Here is an 18,592-nt window from a genome sequence, read left to right as displayed (position 1 = left end):
GTTGCTTTGTCTTGACTTACAATATTCAGGTTGTATGAATCAAGATCGACGAATTGATGATTCCATGCGCGGTACGCTGGAGAGTCTTATGTCTTTCTTCCATTTCCTCAATTCTAGCTAAAAGATCTAAAGGGAAAAACACAGCAAGTGTATCAGTCCACTTGACCATGACAATATCCCCCAAGCATCTCATGTTGATTCGCTGGAATATGGGGCTGCCAAGACGGAAAATTACGACCAATCAAAACGTGTTCTTTTCTCGCGATAGGACCTGGGAACTCCCGAGGTCCTCCAGAGCTGTCCTGGACATTTCAATCTCCCCGAAAACAAAAAAAAAAAAAAAAAAAAGATTGCCGGGGCTCTTGTGAGGGGCTGCGAAGGGGTAAAAGGGTATTCTAATCTGACAGGCTCATTTTGCGCTCACGCCATCAATTTGGCAATTTAGATATGATCAAGTATTGAATTTCAAACGGAATGTTGGCTTTTCCTGGGCAATGTCTCAAGCCAATTCTGCCATCCATGGACCATACAGAAGGAAGGTGACTCTAGCTTGTGATTCTTGCCGCAAGCGAAGGGTGAGTAGCTAGTTCAGGGACCATTCTCACATACTGGCAGCCGATGCTAACGTAGCTACTAAAATCTCAAGGTCAAATGTAGCGGTAGCCAACCATGCACGCTGTGCTCTGAGAGCGGGCGGCAATGCGAATTTGATAGCAAGAATAGAGGGAGACGCGGCCCCAGACCCCGACGGACTGTGCAGCCTCAAAGAATTGTTCATCAGTTGGCCGCTCGAATCCCGTCCAGTAGGCAAGTGACTGTCTCTTCACACCCACAAACTGAAGTCGACCTCGTATGGCATCCCCAAAATGAGATGCAGGATGTGGAAGGGACCGAGAGATGTGTCACGGACGACGGTGATGACGAAGAAGAAGAAGAAGAAGAAGAAGATGATGATGATGACGATCACCTCTCACTGGATCCATCTGTATGGAAACCTGGCTTGGAGGACTTAATTTGCAGCAATGAGACCATTTTAAAGATGTATGCTAACCCAACGATGCATTCCTTTCACTCATCTTGCACTGATGCTGATATACAATCCCCACAGCCTGCCAACGCTGGACATAGATCTCATGTGCCATCTCATCCATACTTTTTGCACTCGGGCAAGCGCGCAACTGAGATCGCTGCTATCACCGGCTCAAATGCAACATCACCTATCCCAGGGTACCATGTCTCAGGCCTTAGTGCTGGCGGTATGCGCTTCGAGCATGCGTTTCACTGTGCACAAAGCCGCACGTGGAGCACACGCTCGGGAGTTTGCTGAGACAATGGAACGAGAGGCCCGAAATTGCATTCAAGCCTCCAGTGCTACCTGGCAACAAGTAAACAATGTCAAGACCATATGTGTTTTAATCGACTATGAAGCCAGTAGGGCTCACGGGCGGCAAGCGTGGATAGATATTGGTAAGCTCAGTCAGACAGCTTCTACATCTGTCCCATATAGTACCTGGTTATGTAGGCGAACATGCTGACCATCCGCAGCAATGGGTCGCAGCCTAGTGCAACTAGCCAGATCAGATTGCGAACTTGACGCGGAACAGATTCAAGTGTTGAGCGTTGCGGAGCGGTACCTTGCCATCGCACAAGCGTCTCATTGCTTGGGCCATCGTCATCTTCAACCCTCGAGCAGTCGACAAGTCAAAAGACCTAGATTGGAATGTGCACCATGCCCCGAGGATTGTCCGCATTTAGTAGAGTTACTTGAAGTACTTTCTTGTATCCATCAACTGTGTCTCACCCCATTCACAGACCAGAATCCGCCACCCTGGACATTGAATTCAGAATTTCGAGCATTGCAAGACGATCTAGAAGAATACCTCCTCCGCCATCCTAGCACATTCCGCTTCGGCTCCAATTCTCCTTCGAGCCGCCCATCGAGACTGGAGGACCTGGACGCCTCTATTTCATCCATGGTCTGGCATTGCTGTGTTATCGTACTTAACCGCACTTTCCTTCCGATACCGGAGAGACGACCCCAGACAGCAGAGGATGGCGGACAAGAGCTGCCGATTCGCTGTCTTCAGTTCCCCGGGGCACCTCCCCTATTTTTGAAAGAGAGAATATACCGATGCGAGTCCAGCGCAGAGGCCATATGTGACATTTCGCAGGACGTTATCAGAAATGGAGGATTTTATTCTGTAAGTTTTAGTCAATCTCTTTCGTGATGGGTTATCTGCTGACGGCTTTTTGAAATTTGTTCCGATTAGCATGCGCTATTCGTCGGATTTGCCTGCACACAGAGTGCACTAGTATCTATCAACCGCCTCCATCGGTCACCGAGACCGTACGATAATCGGATTGTGGAGAACCTGAAACTCGCCTTCATTGTACTGGGGGCCCTCAAAACATTTTATGCTCCGGCGAACGAGTGGGTATGTTTTACTCCATCTAGAATAGCGCAGCTTCAATTATACACACCTTGCTGACAATAGCGAACTTGCCTTGATTGTGATTACAGATGGATGTGCTCTTTCGTGCTCACGATACAAATACCCGACTCAGACATACATCTGAGACAATTGATCTGTCATTTAATAGCTACTTTAGTCGGTTTCTCGACATTGAGGAGCCGCCATTTATGCCACTAGATCCAAAGCATAGCGAAAATAATTCCAGGGATACCGAGGGGAATGATGAGCCCGTGCCTATTCCAAAATCGCAGAACGACAACCACCCTGGAAGCCAAGAACAACTAGACCCCGCGGACAGGGCACCGGAATGGCTGCAAGCGTATGCAGGTCACTTGTCAGGAGATATCGACACAGATGATGAGCAGAACCCCGACGACAGTTCACGCAGCTCAGCCGTCCATATCGATCCAGCTCCGCTACAAGCGAGAAGCACCATGACCCAGGTGCTTCCGTCACCCGCATTCCATGAAGGACAGGGCCAAGAGTTTATTGAAATGGAAACAGGCGCTTCAGAAGTATTGCCAGTTCATATGGCTGGCGCAATCCTCACATCTATGTCGAGCGGAACACCGAACTTTTCCTTGCAATCACAAAATCAACAACTCCAATTGCACGGGCAATCTCATCCGGGGTATGACCGACGCTCCATGACTGAAGACACTAATGATGCATTTCCCGAGCTCTTCAGTCAAATGCCTACGTTTGCTGAATTCACTGGACTGGGTGCTGAGATGTCCATCTTTCCAGGACTGGAATCCGTTGTTGGTGAGTCGGACATGTGGTCAGATATATTTAACAATAATATGTTCAAATGATAATCGACTTCTCCCTGTTGATAATGGTTTTGGCAGCTTTTTGAGACATTAAAAAATTGGAAGTAAAACACCGGGGGGACACTACTTCAAGTCCTATGAACCGGGCGATGCCGCGATGTGGATATTCCTCAGATTCCCCGGAAAGTGTCAACAAGACAGTTGAATACGCCAATATATACTAGGCTGAATGACACTTTCTCATCATCAAATACTCACTAAAACTCTTGGCTATATGATATGCAAGCTCGGGTCACTAGGACTAATCGATCGTGGCGTTTTATTTTGGAGTCCAGGCGGGGAAATATGTCAAATCTAATGATAAGCCGGTTGTGTTCCGCTTTTCCTTCCGTTTTGTTTCTTCTCTTGTAGCCAAAAGCACACAGTGGGATTGATATCTCATCGCGATCCAATAACTCCAACAATGGAGCGGAATCTACCCCAGGCGGAGCGCCAGAATGATAGCGGCGTATGTTGGACGTGTCTGGATAAGAACAGACAATGTGATGGGGGCCTGCCTCGTACGTTTCCTTGCCCTAGATGATCATATGATCGAACTTACCAGGCCTTAAATATTAATGGCCCCCCTAGGCTGTAGGATCTGCATACAAAGGGGGGTGAAATGTCGCGGATATGGAGTCCGCCTGCAATGGCCATCGGGAGTGGCAAGTGTTTCAAAACAAAAGATAGCGAGAAGGCGTCTAAGCAGATCATCGACTTCGGACTCGCTGGAACTAGCCCTGCCAGGGGCCATATCAGCTCTAGCGCTACCGGCAGAGGAGAGCTTCTTCATGCAACATTACCTCCGTACGTTGTTTATGCAAGCTAAGCTATTACTTATCCCCCTGATCTTCCAATTATTTGTTCGTTTGCTCATATGTACCTCTTCAACCAGAGAATATCGCTAGGATAGCCCTCGCCATCGACTACAACGGAAACGGATATCGCTCCCTGCTACCCATGGCTGTGCAAGAACCCGCGGTATTAAACGCCGCCTTAGCAGTCGCTGCTTCCCACCACAGTCGCTGGCAGCGCAAGCCCGACACGGTGTCTCGCAAGTACCTCCGCGCGGCTTCCAAAGCCCTACGAGAGAGGTTTTTGTCTCCGAGCAGAATCCATGATCCCGTTACATTAGCCTCGATGCTGCTGCTAGTTTCTTTTGAGGTATATTTCATTTTTGGATCATCAAATTTAATTACCCTAATTGTTCCGCATTTTACTAAATAGCCTGGTTTTCAGGTATTTTCGGGCTCAAGTCGGTGGAAAGGACATTACGATGCAATCCGGGGCTGGATCCGATCTCGAGGCGACTGCTCCGATCTCGAACCATTTTTGAAAACGTGGGTTTGCCTGATCGACACCCAGACTGCCCTCAATCTCGGCCAACCGGCGATGCCAGAGCTAGAGTCCTGGCTTGATGTGACGGCAGAGCCGGGGGGTCAAGGAGAATTCGTTGATGCTCTTTTTGGTTGTTCATCCAGGCTACCGAAGCTTATGGTCAGTCAGCCCACATAATTATGCCCACATCTCCCACTTATTACAGATGTTTCTTTGGGTTTCTTCACATTTAAAAGAGACGAGCTGACTTTGTGGCATTTTAGTGGGCCGCTTCTCGATTATACGTAGCATCCAAGGACCAAACAACGATGAACGAATTACAGAGCCAAGTGGACGCTCTACAAGCCCAGATCCGGTCGACAGCCATAATTCTCGAGTCAAGTCCTCTAGTAAACATCTCATGCCGGAGTACTGCACAGCCGTTCGCGACCGTGGGGATGGGCCAGGAGGAACTGCGCCGGAGGATGGTCGCGACAGCGGAAATATTCCGTCATTCGTCGCACATTTATGTACACCGTATTCTGCACGGGCCCGAGGAGCCACTCACCGAGGAGATGCAGGTGTCACTTGACACCGCGCAGGAGCTACTGACTATGGTTCCTGACGCCCTTGGCCCCGGCGCTAACCTCGGTTGGTGCCTGGTTGTGATAGGGGCTGAGATGGACGGCGTTCATGAGAGAGACTATGTCCAGTTTAGACTGGATGGCCTCCATCTACTAGGAATTCACAATACAAAGAATGGTCAAAAGATTCTTGACGAGGTCTGGACTCGTCGAGACCTTGTTACTCGCGGACAAGCAACGCCGGAGAGGTGGCAAGATACGATGCAACGAATTGGACAGTCACAGATATTGGTCTAGTAAATCTTTGGCTAGTTGGAAATTGCAGCCGGTACGAGAACATCATGGACCATCATGGAGTGGAAATGTTGACATGGAAATAGGTTAGCTTACCAGCATATCTTCCATGCCATCGACAGCGCTCCTCGGCTCAACGGTGCAACCCTGAAGAAGTGCACCGGGTTTCCCAACAGGAAATGTATGCCCGGGTGTCATTGTATGCACACAAAAGCTCGATATTCGAATCCCTTCCAGCTCAACTTCCTGTCACTGCCGTGTGGAATTGTCTTTCCCAGATGGGTGATAGCATGTCCTCACCCGGGTAGTCGAGGAAGTTGAAATCCCGAATTAGGGAAGATTGCCTGACGCACGTCGCCCTATTAGCGGCCGAGAGGGACCAATGCAGATACTCAGATGGAAGGTGCAGATGGCATTGTCTAGAACTCAGCCATGGCTGCCTCGAAGCTGAATTCGGGCTGAGCTTGAATCTTTGGAGGAAAGCAGTCTCTGAACAATTTCCCTTAAATGTGCCACTCCTGCCCACAGGCAGATTTTACTGCCCACCCTCTCGAGTGTTCCCCTGACTCAAGGCTGTTAAAGTGATTGCTTTAATCGCCGTGGAATCATGATCACCTTTAGTCTCCTCTTCTATGTGCCTACGTCCACGAGTTTCTGCCAAAGCTCTAGATTATCGCGGTCGCAACCATGAAGCTCTTGTGGATTTTCTACGATCACATTATTTGTCCAAGGAGTATTTACTACAAGCCCTTTTTTATGAACGAGATGATACAAAGAATCCCAATCACCCTTAGCCATGTAGTCTCTACATAGACTCATTTCAATTTGAGTTGCACCCCAGGCTAAGCTAAGGGCCAGGCATGGCATTCTCTTACAGTAACATATTGCTGGGGACTGTTGTCCACCCCCGGAGCAAGTTTACCCACTAGGCTGGCCAGTTGAAGATAAATCCACCAAATCACATTCAACGTATTAGATATGATCAAAATTGGGGTCAACACTTTCCCTGTCCAATAACAAGTTTTTCCTTTTTTGTTTTCCCCATTCTACCCCGTATTCGGCTCTAGATCTGGAATGACTATGTATTCGATAAAGACCCTGAGATGAAATGCCTCTTGATTGGAAGATCATACTTCCTCGAATGAGTTCCAAATCTTCCTAAATAGATTGCAAAGCGTCACTACGAACCCTGGTTTCAGTGCCTTTGTCTTCATCTTTCTTTTTCGATTTACTTTTGGGAACGATGCTGGCTTCCAAAGAAACTTTATCATTGCTGGTGGGCTTTGCCAAGCAGTACTGGCCAATTGTGATCTTCGGCGTACTGATATCATGGGCTCTGTCTCAAAAATATCTAACACCGCTGAGACACATCCCTGGGCCGTTCTTCGCATCATGGACCCGCCTCCCCCGTTTTTTCGCCGTGCTGCGAGGGCGACCACATGAATGGGAACTAGACCTACATCGCAAGTACGGCAAAGTTGTGCGGACAGGTCCAGACCTTGTATCAGTGGGAGATCCGGCGGAAATCAACGTCATCTACAACGCCTCTGATAAGTTCAAGAAGGTAAGACATTGACAAACGAATATAATATGTCATTTGCAAGCTCTGATCAAAGTTTAGTCGGCGTTTTATATTCCTTTCATGATTTATGATGATCAAGGGTTGCTTCCAGATCCATTGGTCTTGTCGGACAAGACACTTCACACACGCATGAAGAAAAACGCATATAATGCATACTCGATGGGATCCATGTTACAACTAGAGCCCCTTGTCGATACAGTTACAAACCGTTTGTTCAAAATCCTCGACGAGATCGTTGAGACTCCCAGTCGGACATGCGATTTGGGAAAGTGGTTGCGCTATTATGCAACTGACGTTATTTTCACCGTCACATTCGGCGAGGACCTTCAATTTATGGAAAAGGGAGATCCCATTGGAATGATGCCAATGCTTGAATATGTTGCTGGAGATTATACGGCAATTGTAAGGCAGAGCCCTCCCCGGTCTTATTACCTTGACACCCTACAAGTGCATTTACTAATCTGCCTGATCAGGTTGGTCAATTCCCATGGGTTCACAAATTCCTACTCGGTAATAGCTTTATTTCCAGCATAGTGCTTGGAAGTAGTGCACTCGACGGCGCTGTTTTGAACCTGGCACTGAAGCAGGTTGTGAAATTCCGACAGAAGATGTCAGCGCAGTTAGTGACAGGTCCTTCCTCATTCGTGCAGCGACTCTTAGAGCATCAGGTAGCCCATCCAGACTCTATCACGGATCGGGAACTAAACACCCATGCATTTGGTAATGTCACCGCAGGGGCAGACACCACTGCGATTGCCATGCGGACGATCATGTTCAACGTGATAAAACATCCCGAGATCTACGATACCCTGTGCCGTGAAATTCGCGAAGAGGCCAGATTGACCATTCCGATCACATATGGCGCTGCCAGTACCCTCCCATATCTAGACGCGGTCATCAAAGAAGCACTGCGCATCCACCCACCCAACGGTGTCATGTTTGGCCGAACCGTGCCGCCAGAGGGTGCTACGATATGTGGGAAGTTCATGCCCGGGGGAACAGAAGTGGGTATCAGCCCTTGGGTGGTGCATTATGACCCGGAGCTATTCCCCGAACCTGAGAAGTTTCAGCCAGAGCGTTGGTTGTCTAAGGACGCTGACTTGGTGGCGCAGAGGAAGAGGTCTATCTTTGCGTTTAGTGCCGGTTCGCATACCTGCCTTGGGAAGAATATCAGTTTGGTGGAAATTACAAAATTGGTTGCATCACTGCTGGTGCAATACGATCTTGAATTGGTGGATCCAAATGCGAAGTTGTCGTTCAAGTGTCGCTGGTTTACGCCCCAGACAGGACTGATGGTGAAACTGGCCAAACGGCACATTTAGAATGAAAATCCCCATGGATTTCATTATGCATTCTATTTCTAATGTCAATATAAGAAATAATGACCATAGGTCACGTTATCATTCGTTTTATTGTCTTCCATGGCTATTTTCCTTGTCAACTGGTGAATCTTATACTCTCTGAATTTGACAATAGTCTTTGGAGTTTCACAAATAATTGTCGAAAGGACATTCTAGTTTTGTTCAGTCGTAGTTGTCAGCTTTAATTTAGCTCTTAGATCAAAATGCTTCGACTCTGTCACAAACTTCCTATTATGTCCATGCAAGTATATTTGAAAAGACATGTAGAAAGTCCGTAGAGGAACATTGGAATTAACCAGACTATCGATATCCAAACTGTTAGTAGTCATAATATACAATAGTCCACTTAACTCGAACAAAGGTAGTATTTGGTATATGGTTTTAGAAAGTAACGGTTTCCATATATAATGTCGATTTCTATATCCCAGTTGGCAGATATATTTTCTAATATTACTACCAATTCACTACTGAACTCGGATAACATTAGAAGGCGCCAGCTCATCCAACTTCCCTTCTGGTGCTCTCTTCTCCAGCAACATTGCGTCGTAGTTCCCCCCAGCGGGCAGGGCGAGCTGCTCGATAGTACCAGGTTTGCCGCTTGTGACATCTTGTAGCAAGTGATCGAAGTGCTCCTCTGCATTGGCAAAAACGTCGAAATCGGTGACCCAAGGGTAGAAAGGAAGGATTAAAGAGTCGGGATATTCGCGCACCAGCTCAGGTGTCCAGTCGTTCTTGTGATAAATGTTGCGCGTCAGAATGGACGCCTGGTGAATTACATGCGACCGATTGAATCGCATCCGCTCAAACACTTGCAACCCGGCCGCCACATCGCCGTTGCACTTTTGCAGGCAGATGGCAGCAGTAACGGCATCCTCAACTGCTTGACAGGCTCCCTGGGCAGATGTTGGGAGATGACAATGCGCTGCGTCGCCCATTACCGCAGATTTCTTGGAACTAGATAGCCATGTCGGGATGGCGTCCCGCCAGACTAGCTTATAATCGATGATCCGGTCATCTGGTGTAGCCTCGAGGGCTTGGTGCCAGATTATAGGGAATCCGGCATCTTTGAGATATTTGACAACGTCCTCCTTCTTCCCGGGGAAGGACCACGTTTCGGCAATATTCGCTTCGTCGAGATGTGTCAGAACCCAGGCACAGTCCCTAGAAACAGATAGAAAAGGACTTCGTTAGAGTGTGATCTAATAAAGTGGTGTGTCGGGAGAAAGAATGTGTACCTTCCATTGTTCCATATGTAGATCAGCCCATGCATATCCCGGCCAGCCCAAAACCTAACGCTGTCCTCGCCCTCCTTGATCATCTCAGCGAACTCAGGAAGCTGGCGCATCTCATCAGTAATATTGAAGTATGCCCTAAAGATAGCATAACCACTGTTGACCGTCGACTCGGGCAGCTGAAGAAGTTGAGAGCGAGCCAAGGACCGGGGACCATCACAGGCCAAAACGACATCACCGAGGATCTTCTCGCCTCCCTCGATCAAAACACCTCTCTCGGTGTCCGAGTCGAGGTACTTCTCAACACGCTTGCCGAACTGCATATCCACGCCCACCTCAATGGCGTACTCGTAGATAACCCTGTGCATCTCTCCGCGGTGCCCAGCATAGACGCAGTCCTTGTCTGTCGCCTGCGGCCAGGGATCCTTCCGCAGAAGCACGTTCTTAGCGTTGTAGAACTCAAGGTACTTGGCAGAATTGACTCCTGCCGACATGAGCTTGCGGCCGATGTTGCCGTTATCCCAGGATTCGAACACCCGGCCAGCATTGCGCACAAAGTCGAGTAAGTCGCCGTGTGAGCTGGCTCCCGGGTATGCCTCAACTAGAATTGGGTGCATGCCTCGTAGCTTGCACTCAATGGCTGCGGTTAGGCCGGCAAAGCCACCACCAACGATGACGACGCGGAGGTCTTTGCTGGTTGATTTGACCATGTTTGCGTGGTGATAGGAGCTTGACGGATTCGAATATTTGGGGAATTCCAACGAATTTGACACAGTCGACTCAACGAGATTTCTTCTATATAAATTCATCAATGTACTCCAAGTGCCGATATTATGCCCTCCGTTTTTCCCGTTTAGGTGTAATGGAAAATGGCTTCAGTGACCCAATCAAAAGATATTCCGTGTGTTGCTCTTTATCTCCGATATTTCTAGCGGGGCTCTACACTCCCATTCTATTCGCTAGTACAAAATGTGAATGATATTAGGACGGATCAATATTCGATTGTATAATGTGAATAAACTAGTCATACCCGAGATAGCGCAATCTGTTAGCTTCTCATTCTGTGTTGACTGACTATAGCTGCTTGGCATTGGTCTTGGCTTCAGGTAGGGGGCGAGATCGCCGATTGGAAGATCATTGCTTCTTTCAAGACATAAACCAATAGACTGAATGCTTTTTCTATATCCACCTGAGAATCCAGTGTTGTGGTGACAAACTAGAAGGTATTAGAACGTAACTCTTCAAGTGAGACATATTTAATAAGCATACCGTGGAGTCATTGTCCAGTCTGACAAAGTGAAACATTCTAGAGTCCGTTGCGACTCCATACACCGGACAATTTTCTTTGTTTGCATTCTTGCGATGGTGATAGATGAAACCTTCGACCAAGTTAGTCAACGAGTAGTATAGTAAGTAGCATAATGCACTCATCCATATATCCTAGTACTTCCGCAATTCCCTCATCGAACCCCCTAAACCTCTTACTCTGGGCCACAACGACATTCGGAGCGGCTTCGTCTTCGTCTCCATACCACAGGGCGTAAGATGGGTATCCTGATAACTTGACGGCCTGGTCCTTGTATCGGACGGGTCCGAATGACCATTTGGGCTCATGGTGGATCTCTAAAAGTCTGCTCTCTTCAGAACGCGAGTCCGTTGCTATGTTGAATGCAAAGAGAAGAAAGTTATTCATCCTCCAGCGCATACTCGCTTCAGCGCTTATTTCGTTCCTCAAAGCACCGTCAGCCATGGCGAGGTTTTTGACTTCATGAAGTTAGCGAGATTCCCCTCTACGATTCCTCTTACTCACTCAACAACTCAGGCAGGGGGACAGTAGGAAAGAATTCAATCCCTGATTGTTCTTGGCAGGCTCAAGGCACAGTATATGTCCGACTTCAGAGACATTCAACAACGATAGACGAACGGACGGAATTCTCTCATCATCATCGTGCTCGTGCATTAGTTGATAAAACTGCGCACATGAAGTCTTGCCCCTAGCAGCGCAGAGTGCATTTATGGCTTTGCTCAGCTTCATCGCCGTTAAAGACATTTTTTCGAAGTTTCAAACACAACCTTAAGATAGTTTGAGTTAAAGGAAAGGCAAGGAGGAACTGAGAAAGAAGAATGAAAGAACAATGGCGTAAATAGTTAACGTATTCGGTAAGAGCGTGACGCACCCCATCCAACCCATTTAGACTGCGGCATCGCCCTCTCCAACCTTGGCCTCACACAGCCTAATTATTCACCAGCTTGGAAAGGCAAAAATTTAGACCGATAACAGTAATTGGTTTATTGTCTTATGTTGAGAGTAGTGTTTGTTTTGGAGTTGTGCCTCGCACATCTGCTGTCTCGAAATGATAGATGAGCTACGCGATACGCTAAGAATAAGTTTGTAATATCACCAAAGTATCAGTTCAATGAAAGCTAGCGAATAATCCTATATATCAGAAGAGGCAACTGAGCCTTTCTTCTCATGTCCAATCTGTTGATCCACCACAGTCTCCTCATGAAAAGGGCTATCTCCCTCAGCCAGAACCCCGAGATAAACCCGACGACCATACACCCACCATGTGCCTGCAGCGACCAACAAACTTGCTCCAAAGATAAGAACCGCGTAGTTCATATTTTCCTTCGTTACAGGCATGAGAGTGGGGAGACACATGAAGATAATGAGGTAGGTGCACCAGCACGCGGCAAAGATGTTAATTGGCAGGCCCCAGGCGCCGAGCGTGAATGGACCGGGCTGCAAATTCGAGTGCTTAAAGCCGTAGATAAGCCGGAGGAAGATGGGCATTGCGTACGAGAAAATCATGACCACCGTCACACCGGAGGCGAGTCCGTAAAATGCGGTTTCGTTGCCGATGTAAATCAGGGCTAGCGCGGATATCGATACCCATGACAACAACAATGCGTTGACGGGGACCTCGAAGCGACTGTGGACGCGTGAAAAGCAGTCGGGAAGACCCCCTTCTCGGGCGAATGACCAGATGACGCGGGACGACGCGGCCATGCACCCTGGTCCGCCAACAAAGAACCCCAGGAAAAGGTAGAACCAGGTGAGTCCTATTGTCATGGATTGACTGCCACCGGAAACGTTGTATATGAGCTGCACCAACGGGTAGATCCGTCCAACCGGCCCATTTAGCACGCCCTCGATGTCCGTCATACAGAAGGCCAGGGCGATCACCCAAGGGAATGTGATGATACCGGAAAGAGCAACGCAGCCATATACTGGCAGAGAGAGTTAATGACAAATACAATATCGTATAACAATGGTTTGAACTTACGGACTCGTGGAAGATCCCTCGACGCATTCTGCATCTCCTCCGCCATATGTGTAGCCGAGTCCCAATTAATAAAAGCTATAGCAGAGCTCATCAGACCGATTGACCACGAGACTCCGTCGCTTTTCCACCCGCTCAGGTTGGTCAGGTCTGAGAAGACGTAAGCGGCCGTATTCTTTGGGTGCACCGTCGCCAACAGGTAAACGATGATGGCGACATATCCAGCAATGTGCAACACGATACCCAAGAAGGTCAATCGATGCAGCCAGCGAGTGCCAAGGATGTTGATACCGAGAAAGCAGGTGGTCATACCAATGACGATCATGCTTGTGTGCCATCGCTGATACACGTAGTCTGGAGCAAACAAGATGATGTAGGCTTGCAGCTGCATGGAATTGGAGAAGATACCTGTCAGTGTTGACAGAACCCAGCTCCAGATGGTAGCCCAGCCGGCGATCCATGAAAATAGGCGTCTATATTTGAGGGGAGACAGGGCGGCCACGTAGTGGTATTGCCCGCCGGCTGTTGGAACCATGCTGGCGAACTCGCTGAGCGAGAGAGCGATACTTAGAGCGCCGATAGCCGCGGCGACGAATCCCCACACGAGGCTGGAGCTGCCACCCGCCCGAAGAGATTGGGCCATGGTCGAGGTGAGGGCTTCCCAGGTGACACTGGTGCAGCAGGCAAGAAATATCAGGGACCAGACGTTGAAATGACGGCCCATGGCCTGCTCCTGACCGAAAGCTGCCAGTCGTGCCTCATCGTCACTTTGCGGTTTCTCCACTTGCTGAAAGGTGAGACATTTCCCATCAATTCATACAAGTTACAATACATCGGCATAAATGATGCTGACAAGCTATATGGTTGGTTGTTCTTAGGCGAGCTGCACCTCGAGGATGAGAAGGGCAATACTGCTAAGCTCTTCCCTGGAGATACGTTCTTTATTCACCGTGGAAGCTCGATTGTCTTCTCTACGCCCCGGTATGCCGTCGCTTATAAAGTTGGCGCTCGCTCCAAGATGCACTGAGACGACGTCGAATGATAATCTCTAAAAATGGATGAATTTACAAGCTATGTTCACGAAAGGCGATAGCAGTTGGTCGAATGAGGTAGACATATAAAATTGATGAATATATATTCCTAAAATTCCGCTTACTATACATCCGTTAATTTTCAAGTCGTGGGCTGGAGTTGATTGCCTCGTGTTTAAGGTTGACAATGTAGATGGATCATGCATGTTTGAGGCTAAGCATATTTTAGCCGCATTAATCTCAGACTAGATCACTAACAAGAATAGGCGGCCGCATATGCGGTCTCTTTTATTGATATAATGAACTATGAACCGTTATAATATTTGGATTCTACTAATACCTACTTCTCATCGGCTGTCGGTAGAGTAAAGTACTTCACAGTCTTCGTTGACATCCACGCATCCAATGCTTCTTCACCCATATCACGGCCGAACCCGGACTGCTTAACTCCTCCAAATGGAGTGTTAGCATGCAGCATCCCCCAGCAGTTAACTGTGACTTGACCAGATTCCAGGGCTTCCGAAACACGCTGTGCCCGGTTAACATCGTTGGTGAACACGGCTGCACTGAGTCCGAATTCGGTGGCATTGGCCTTCGCAATGACCTCGGCTTCAGTATTAAACTTTGCAATTGACTAGAATCCAAGATTAGCAAGTATGTCAAATCACTGCCTTTGTCTCGAAAACTTACGGCGACAGGACCAAATATCTCCTCTTGCATGATGCGTGCATCATCAGGTACATCGGCGAAGGCAGCATTGGGAACGAAGTTACCCTTCCCAGGAATCTCATCTCCTCCAGCCAACAGGCGAATACCGGATTCCCTTGCATGGCGGATATATTCGGTAATTTTTTCCCTCTGCCTCTGACTAATAACGGGACCTTTGGTTGTCTGTCCTGACAGAGGGTCTCCAGGGGTGGTGTGGGCTAATTTCTCGGCGAAGGCGAGGAGGAACTTATCGTAGATGTTTGCATGGACATAGATGCGCGACCCTGCCGCACAAACCTGTCCATTGTTGGCCGTGAATCCTAACGTCGTCCAGAATACGGCATTGTCCAGCTCAGCGTCAGAGAACACGATCGAAGGGCTCTTGCCGCCTAGTTCCAATGTCACCTTCTTGAGATTCGAACCCGCCGCAGCTCGCAATATCTCCCGGCCGACAGGGGCGCTCCCTGTGAATGCAATCTTCTTGACCCCGCCGTGCTCAGCCAGAGCCTGACCGGCGACTGAGCCGTACCCACAGAGAATAGCGAGCACACCAGGTGGGAACCCTGCCTCTTTTATGAGGGCTGCAAGTTTCTGCGCATACAAAGGCGCGAGCTCTGGTGTCTTGATGATCAACACGTTACCTGCTGCGATAGCGGGAGCCAGCTTCCAGATAGTAATCATTCTATATTTCTAGTGTTAGCAACCATATTGACATTGGGTAAGCGAGGAAAACTTACAAAGGCGCGTTCCAAGGCACAACGGCAGCGCACACCCCGAGCGGTTCTCTCCGGGTATACGCATATCCTTGTGGGATACTCAACAGCTGGCCAGTGATCTTGTCTGCCCATCCGGCGAAGTACCTAAGTGTCTCTGTAGCCTGTGGAATGTGGAGATTCTTGGACTCCCCAAACAAGATACCAGCGTCCAAGGCCTCGAGGCTGGCGAGGTCATCCGCATCCCGCTCAATCAGGTCGGCGAGCCGATTCAGCAACTGACCTCTGCGAGCTGGACTCACAGTCGCCCATTCACCCCGCAATGCCGACTTGGCTGCACTTACGGCGGCATCGACATCTTCTCGCTGTGCAGCTGACACAGATGCAAGATGGCTACCCGTAGTGGGATTCTCGACCTCAAGCTGTGATCCTCCTGTCGCTAGCTGAAAATCATTATTGATGAAAAGCCCCGTATTGACTATCAAGGAGTTAGATATTTAGTGGCCAGTATTAAACTGTCATACTGTGATTGGATAGCATGGGATACACATACTGCGAACAGGCCGGCCCTCAAATCCAATAAGCTCAATTTCGCTCATATCGATGGCTTGTGATGATGCAAATCACTGTATATGGGTCTTTTTTTGTAAAAGTAAAACTACAAAAGTATTGTGCCTTCCAGACCAAACTATATTATAGCGCTTTTTGGCCATCTATAGAGCCAACGGTGACCCACTATCGGATGATTAAAGCCAGTCAGGTAAAATTCCATGTTTGACTCCCAATTTTATTCTTTTTATCCGGATTAGCAGAAGACAAGGCATGAAATGCCTATCGGAAGTTGTAATAAATATTGATATTGTTAGCAATCGCCATATGGTCTTTTCTTGCGATTTGGTTTTGTTGCACCGAAAACTGCCAAAATGGGAGCCCATACTATACAGCGACCTGCCACATATTGTACAGCTACCTGCAAAAGAATTTATTCACTTATGAAATATAAAAAAGACGGTGTATAGATCAGTTCAGTCTGGTTCTAGTATGTTAGCAAGCACGTGATCTTTCCGATCAGCGCCAACTCGGTTTCCCGAGGAGAGCGGGTGGGATCAACCAGAGAATCATAAACTGAGAGAGCTCCTGGGGTTTCTTCAATCACCCCTGCTCATTTGAGGACTTCAGGTACAGGACTCAATTGTTCATGAAAGGGCTTTGGAGCTCTATTCGCTGGCAGTTTTGCACACGGCGATTTTCGACTTCGCCCACCATGACTCGAACATATGAGGTATGCCACTCGGGCCTTTGCGACATGGGACTAATTCCCAACAAAATATAGCAAATGCTGACCCTGGAATGGATAGGCAGCAATTACGTCTCTCAACTCTCTGCAAACCAACTTTGCGATCGTCGAAGCGTTCAAGAAGTCCAAAACGAGGCAGGAGATCAACGAGTTATCCCTCCCGGAGACAGTGGAATGGCTGAAGCGCATTGGATACAAGGTGCGCTGATGGCAGGGATCTTGATTCTTTATGAGTGAAGCTGATGTGAGATCTTCACATTCTCTAGCCTTCTGACCTAAATCGGCTGAACGCAATTCATGTGGCCGGCACGAAAGGCAAGGGCTCGACCTCCGCATTCATCTCCACGATCCTTTCCCAATACACCCGAAAAGATGCGGACCAACCTGAATCCAACCTTAAGATCGGTCTCTACACCTCCCCGCACCTTCGGTTCGCACGCGAGCGCATAAAGATCAACAACGCCCCATTGTCTGAAGAACAGTTTGCGCGCTATTTCTTCGAAGTATGGGATCGTCTTGAGAACTCTGCTAAACTAGCGGGTCAGGACCCCACCGGGCCTGCGACGAAACCACAATATTTCCGGTACTTGACCGTGATGGCGTTCCATACCTACCTGAGCGAGGGTGTGGACGCTGCGGTGATCGAATGTGGAATCGGCGGTCAATATGACTGTACCAACGTGATCCCACAGCCCAAGGTGACGGCGATCAGCAGTCTTGGAATTGATCACGTTGATTTGCTTGGACATACGATTGAGGAAATCGCGTGGCACAAGGGTGGCATTTTCAAGTCTGGCGTGAATGGATTCGCGGCACCGCAACCTGCGGGCGCGGAACAAGTCTTGGCCAAACGCGCCGAGGAGGCTGGCGCTCATCTGGAAATTGTGACTGGACATTCTGAGCTTCGTCCCGAGAGTAGTAAGATCACCCTTGGGTTGGCTGGAGACTTCCAGTACACCAATGCCTCGGTCGCAGTGGCAGTTGCCGCGGACTTCTTGCGCCAGGTTGACATCGATGTTCCAGACAATATCATGACAGGGCCGCTACCGGCGAAGTTCAAGACTGGCCTGGAAGAAACTCGCCTGGGTGGCAGATGTGAGACCCGATTTGAGAAGAATGTCTCTTGGTATATCGATGGCGGGCATACTTTGGAGAGCATCCGGCTGGCTGGCCAGTGGTTTGCGTCGCGGATCAAGGCCGACTCATCTTCTGAGGATGTAGCCGCCAAGAAGACACGAATTTTGATTTTCAACCAACAGACTCGTAACAGCACAGCGCTTGCTCGTGCTCTCCACGAGACCCTATCGTCTGCCCTTGGAAATGACAATCCATTCACTCACGCACTATTCTGCACGAATATCACCTACAAACAGGCGGGATTCCGACCCGACTTGGTCAGTATGAACACCAACGCCGATGACCTCGAAATTCTTCGAGTCCAAAAGTCTCTTGCTGTGGAGTGGAATGCTATTGACCCCCGCGCTCAAACACATGTCTTTGGTACAATTGAGGAGGCTGTTGATTTTGCGCGGGAGGTTGCGGGCCAGGAACGCAAGGTCCTGCATAAGGACGAAGCGCCGGTCATGACTTTTGTCACCGGCAGCATCCATTTGGTTGGAGGATTCCTCGACGTTATCGAGACGAAGCCGCCTACCGATGAGTGATTCCCCGATGATTGGTAGCCCGGAGCTCCAATGACTATTGCATTCTTGTATCAACTTGAGATATGCTTTTGGCTTAGCATAGAACGGACATAGAGGTGTTTTTGCTTGGATTTCAACAATTCTCTAATTCTCAATATAGTTTCTAAATTCACAATGCATTCGAATGATACCATGTTCACACCTTGTAGGTGTTTTAGATCTACATTTTTGCATATGTGAATGCCGAGGTTCCTGTAGGC

The 18,592-nt window shown here is 48.6% G+C and overlaps 9 protein-coding genes across 9 annotated transcripts; 5 read left to right on the top strand and 4 right to left on the bottom strand.

The window, feature by feature from the left end:
* Positions 1-494: 494 nt before the first annotated feature.
* N7517_005930 (Zn(II)2Cys6 transcription factor domain-containing protein) lies at positions 495-1,327 on the top strand (the record flags this gene model as incomplete). Its single annotated transcript, XM_056723660.1, has 3 exons — positions 495-575; positions 647-985; positions 1,109-1,327. The coding sequence occupies 3 exons, from the start codon at positions 495-497 to the stop codon at positions 1,325-1,327; spliced, it is 639 nt and encodes a 212-aa protein (XP_056579910.1).
* Positions 1,328-3,710: 2,383 nt separating this feature from the next.
* N7517_005929 (fungal specific transcription factor domain-containing protein) lies at positions 3,711-5,484 on the top strand (the record flags this gene model as incomplete). The annotated part of the gene is made up of 5 exons (XM_056723659.1): positions 3,711-3,755; positions 3,885-4,093; positions 4,195-4,450; positions 4,526-4,783; positions 4,888-5,484. 5 exons carry the CDS (start codon positions 3,711-3,713, stop codon positions 5,482-5,484), a joined length of 1,365 nt encoding a protein of 454 aa, XP_056579909.1.
* A 1,240-nt stretch (positions 5,485-6,724) lies between these two features.
* On the top strand, positions 6,725-8,385 carry N7517_005928 (cytochrome P450; the record flags this gene model as incomplete). The annotated part of the gene is made up of 3 exons (XM_056723658.1): positions 6,725-7,045; positions 7,103-7,465; positions 7,537-8,385. The coding sequence occupies 3 exons, from the start codon at positions 6,725-6,727 to the stop codon at positions 8,383-8,385; spliced, it is 1,533 nt and encodes a 510-aa protein (XP_056579908.1).
* Positions 8,386-8,888: 503 nt separating this feature from the next.
* Positions 8,889-10,366, bottom strand: N7517_005927 (FAD-dependent oxidoreductase; the record flags this gene model as incomplete). The annotated part of the gene is made up of 2 exons (XM_056723657.1): positions 8,889-9,585; positions 9,660-10,366. The coding sequence occupies 2 exons, from the start codon at positions 10,364-10,366 to the stop codon at positions 8,889-8,891; spliced, it is 1,404 nt and encodes a 467-aa protein (XP_056579907.1).
* A 392-nt stretch (positions 10,367-10,758) lies between these two features.
* N7517_005926 (uncharacterized protein) lies at positions 10,759-11,706 on the bottom strand (the record flags this gene model as incomplete). The annotated part of the gene is made up of 4 exons (XM_056723656.1): positions 10,759-10,872; positions 10,926-11,035; positions 11,142-11,420; positions 11,475-11,706. 4 exons carry the CDS (start codon positions 11,704-11,706, stop codon positions 10,759-10,761), a joined length of 735 nt encoding a protein of 244 aa, XP_056579906.1.
* Positions 11,707-12,093: 387 nt separating this feature from the next.
* Positions 12,094-13,664, bottom strand: N7517_005925 (Amino acid/polyamine transporter I; the record flags this gene model as incomplete). Its single annotated transcript, XM_056723655.1, has 2 exons — positions 12,094-12,887; positions 12,944-13,664. 2 exons carry the CDS (start codon positions 13,662-13,664, stop codon positions 12,094-12,096), a joined length of 1,515 nt encoding a protein of 504 aa, XP_056579905.1.
* N7517_005924 (Ethanolamine utilization EutQ) lies at positions 13,653-13,967 on the top strand (the record flags this gene model as incomplete). The annotated part of the gene is made up of 1 exon (XM_056723654.1): positions 13,653-13,967. The coding sequence occupies one exon, from the start codon at positions 13,653-13,655 to the stop codon at positions 13,965-13,967; it is 315 nt and encodes a 104-aa protein (XP_056579904.1).
* A 344-nt stretch (positions 13,968-14,311) lies between these two features.
* Positions 14,312-15,991, bottom strand: N7517_005923 (putative aldehyde dehydrogenase; the record flags this gene model as incomplete). The annotated part of the gene is made up of 4 exons (XM_056723653.1): positions 14,312-14,605; positions 14,662-15,361; positions 15,417-15,870; positions 15,946-15,991. 4 exons carry the CDS (start codon positions 15,989-15,991, stop codon positions 14,312-14,314), a joined length of 1,494 nt encoding a protein of 497 aa, XP_056579903.1.
* A 599-nt stretch (positions 15,992-16,590) lies between these two features.
* Positions 16,591-18,353, top strand: N7517_005922 (tetrahydrofolate synthase; the record flags this gene model as incomplete). The annotated part of the gene is made up of 3 exons (XM_056723652.1): positions 16,591-16,674; positions 16,751-16,888; positions 16,956-18,353. 3 exons carry the CDS (start codon positions 16,591-16,593, stop codon positions 18,351-18,353), a joined length of 1,620 nt encoding a protein of 539 aa, XP_056579902.1.
* Between the last annotated feature and the right edge of the window lie 239 nt (positions 18,354-18,592).

The sequence above is a fragment of the Penicillium concentricum genome (assembly GCF_028827145.1).
Source record: "Penicillium concentricum strain IBT 3081 chromosome Unknown utg000002l_segment0_segment0, whole genome shotgun sequence".
Taxonomy (NCBI): Eukaryota; Fungi; Ascomycota; class Eurotiomycetes; order Eurotiales; family Aspergillaceae; genus Penicillium; species Penicillium concentricum.
Note: the sequence above shows the minus strand (reverse complement) of the source record. Positions and strands in the feature narration are given on the sequence as shown.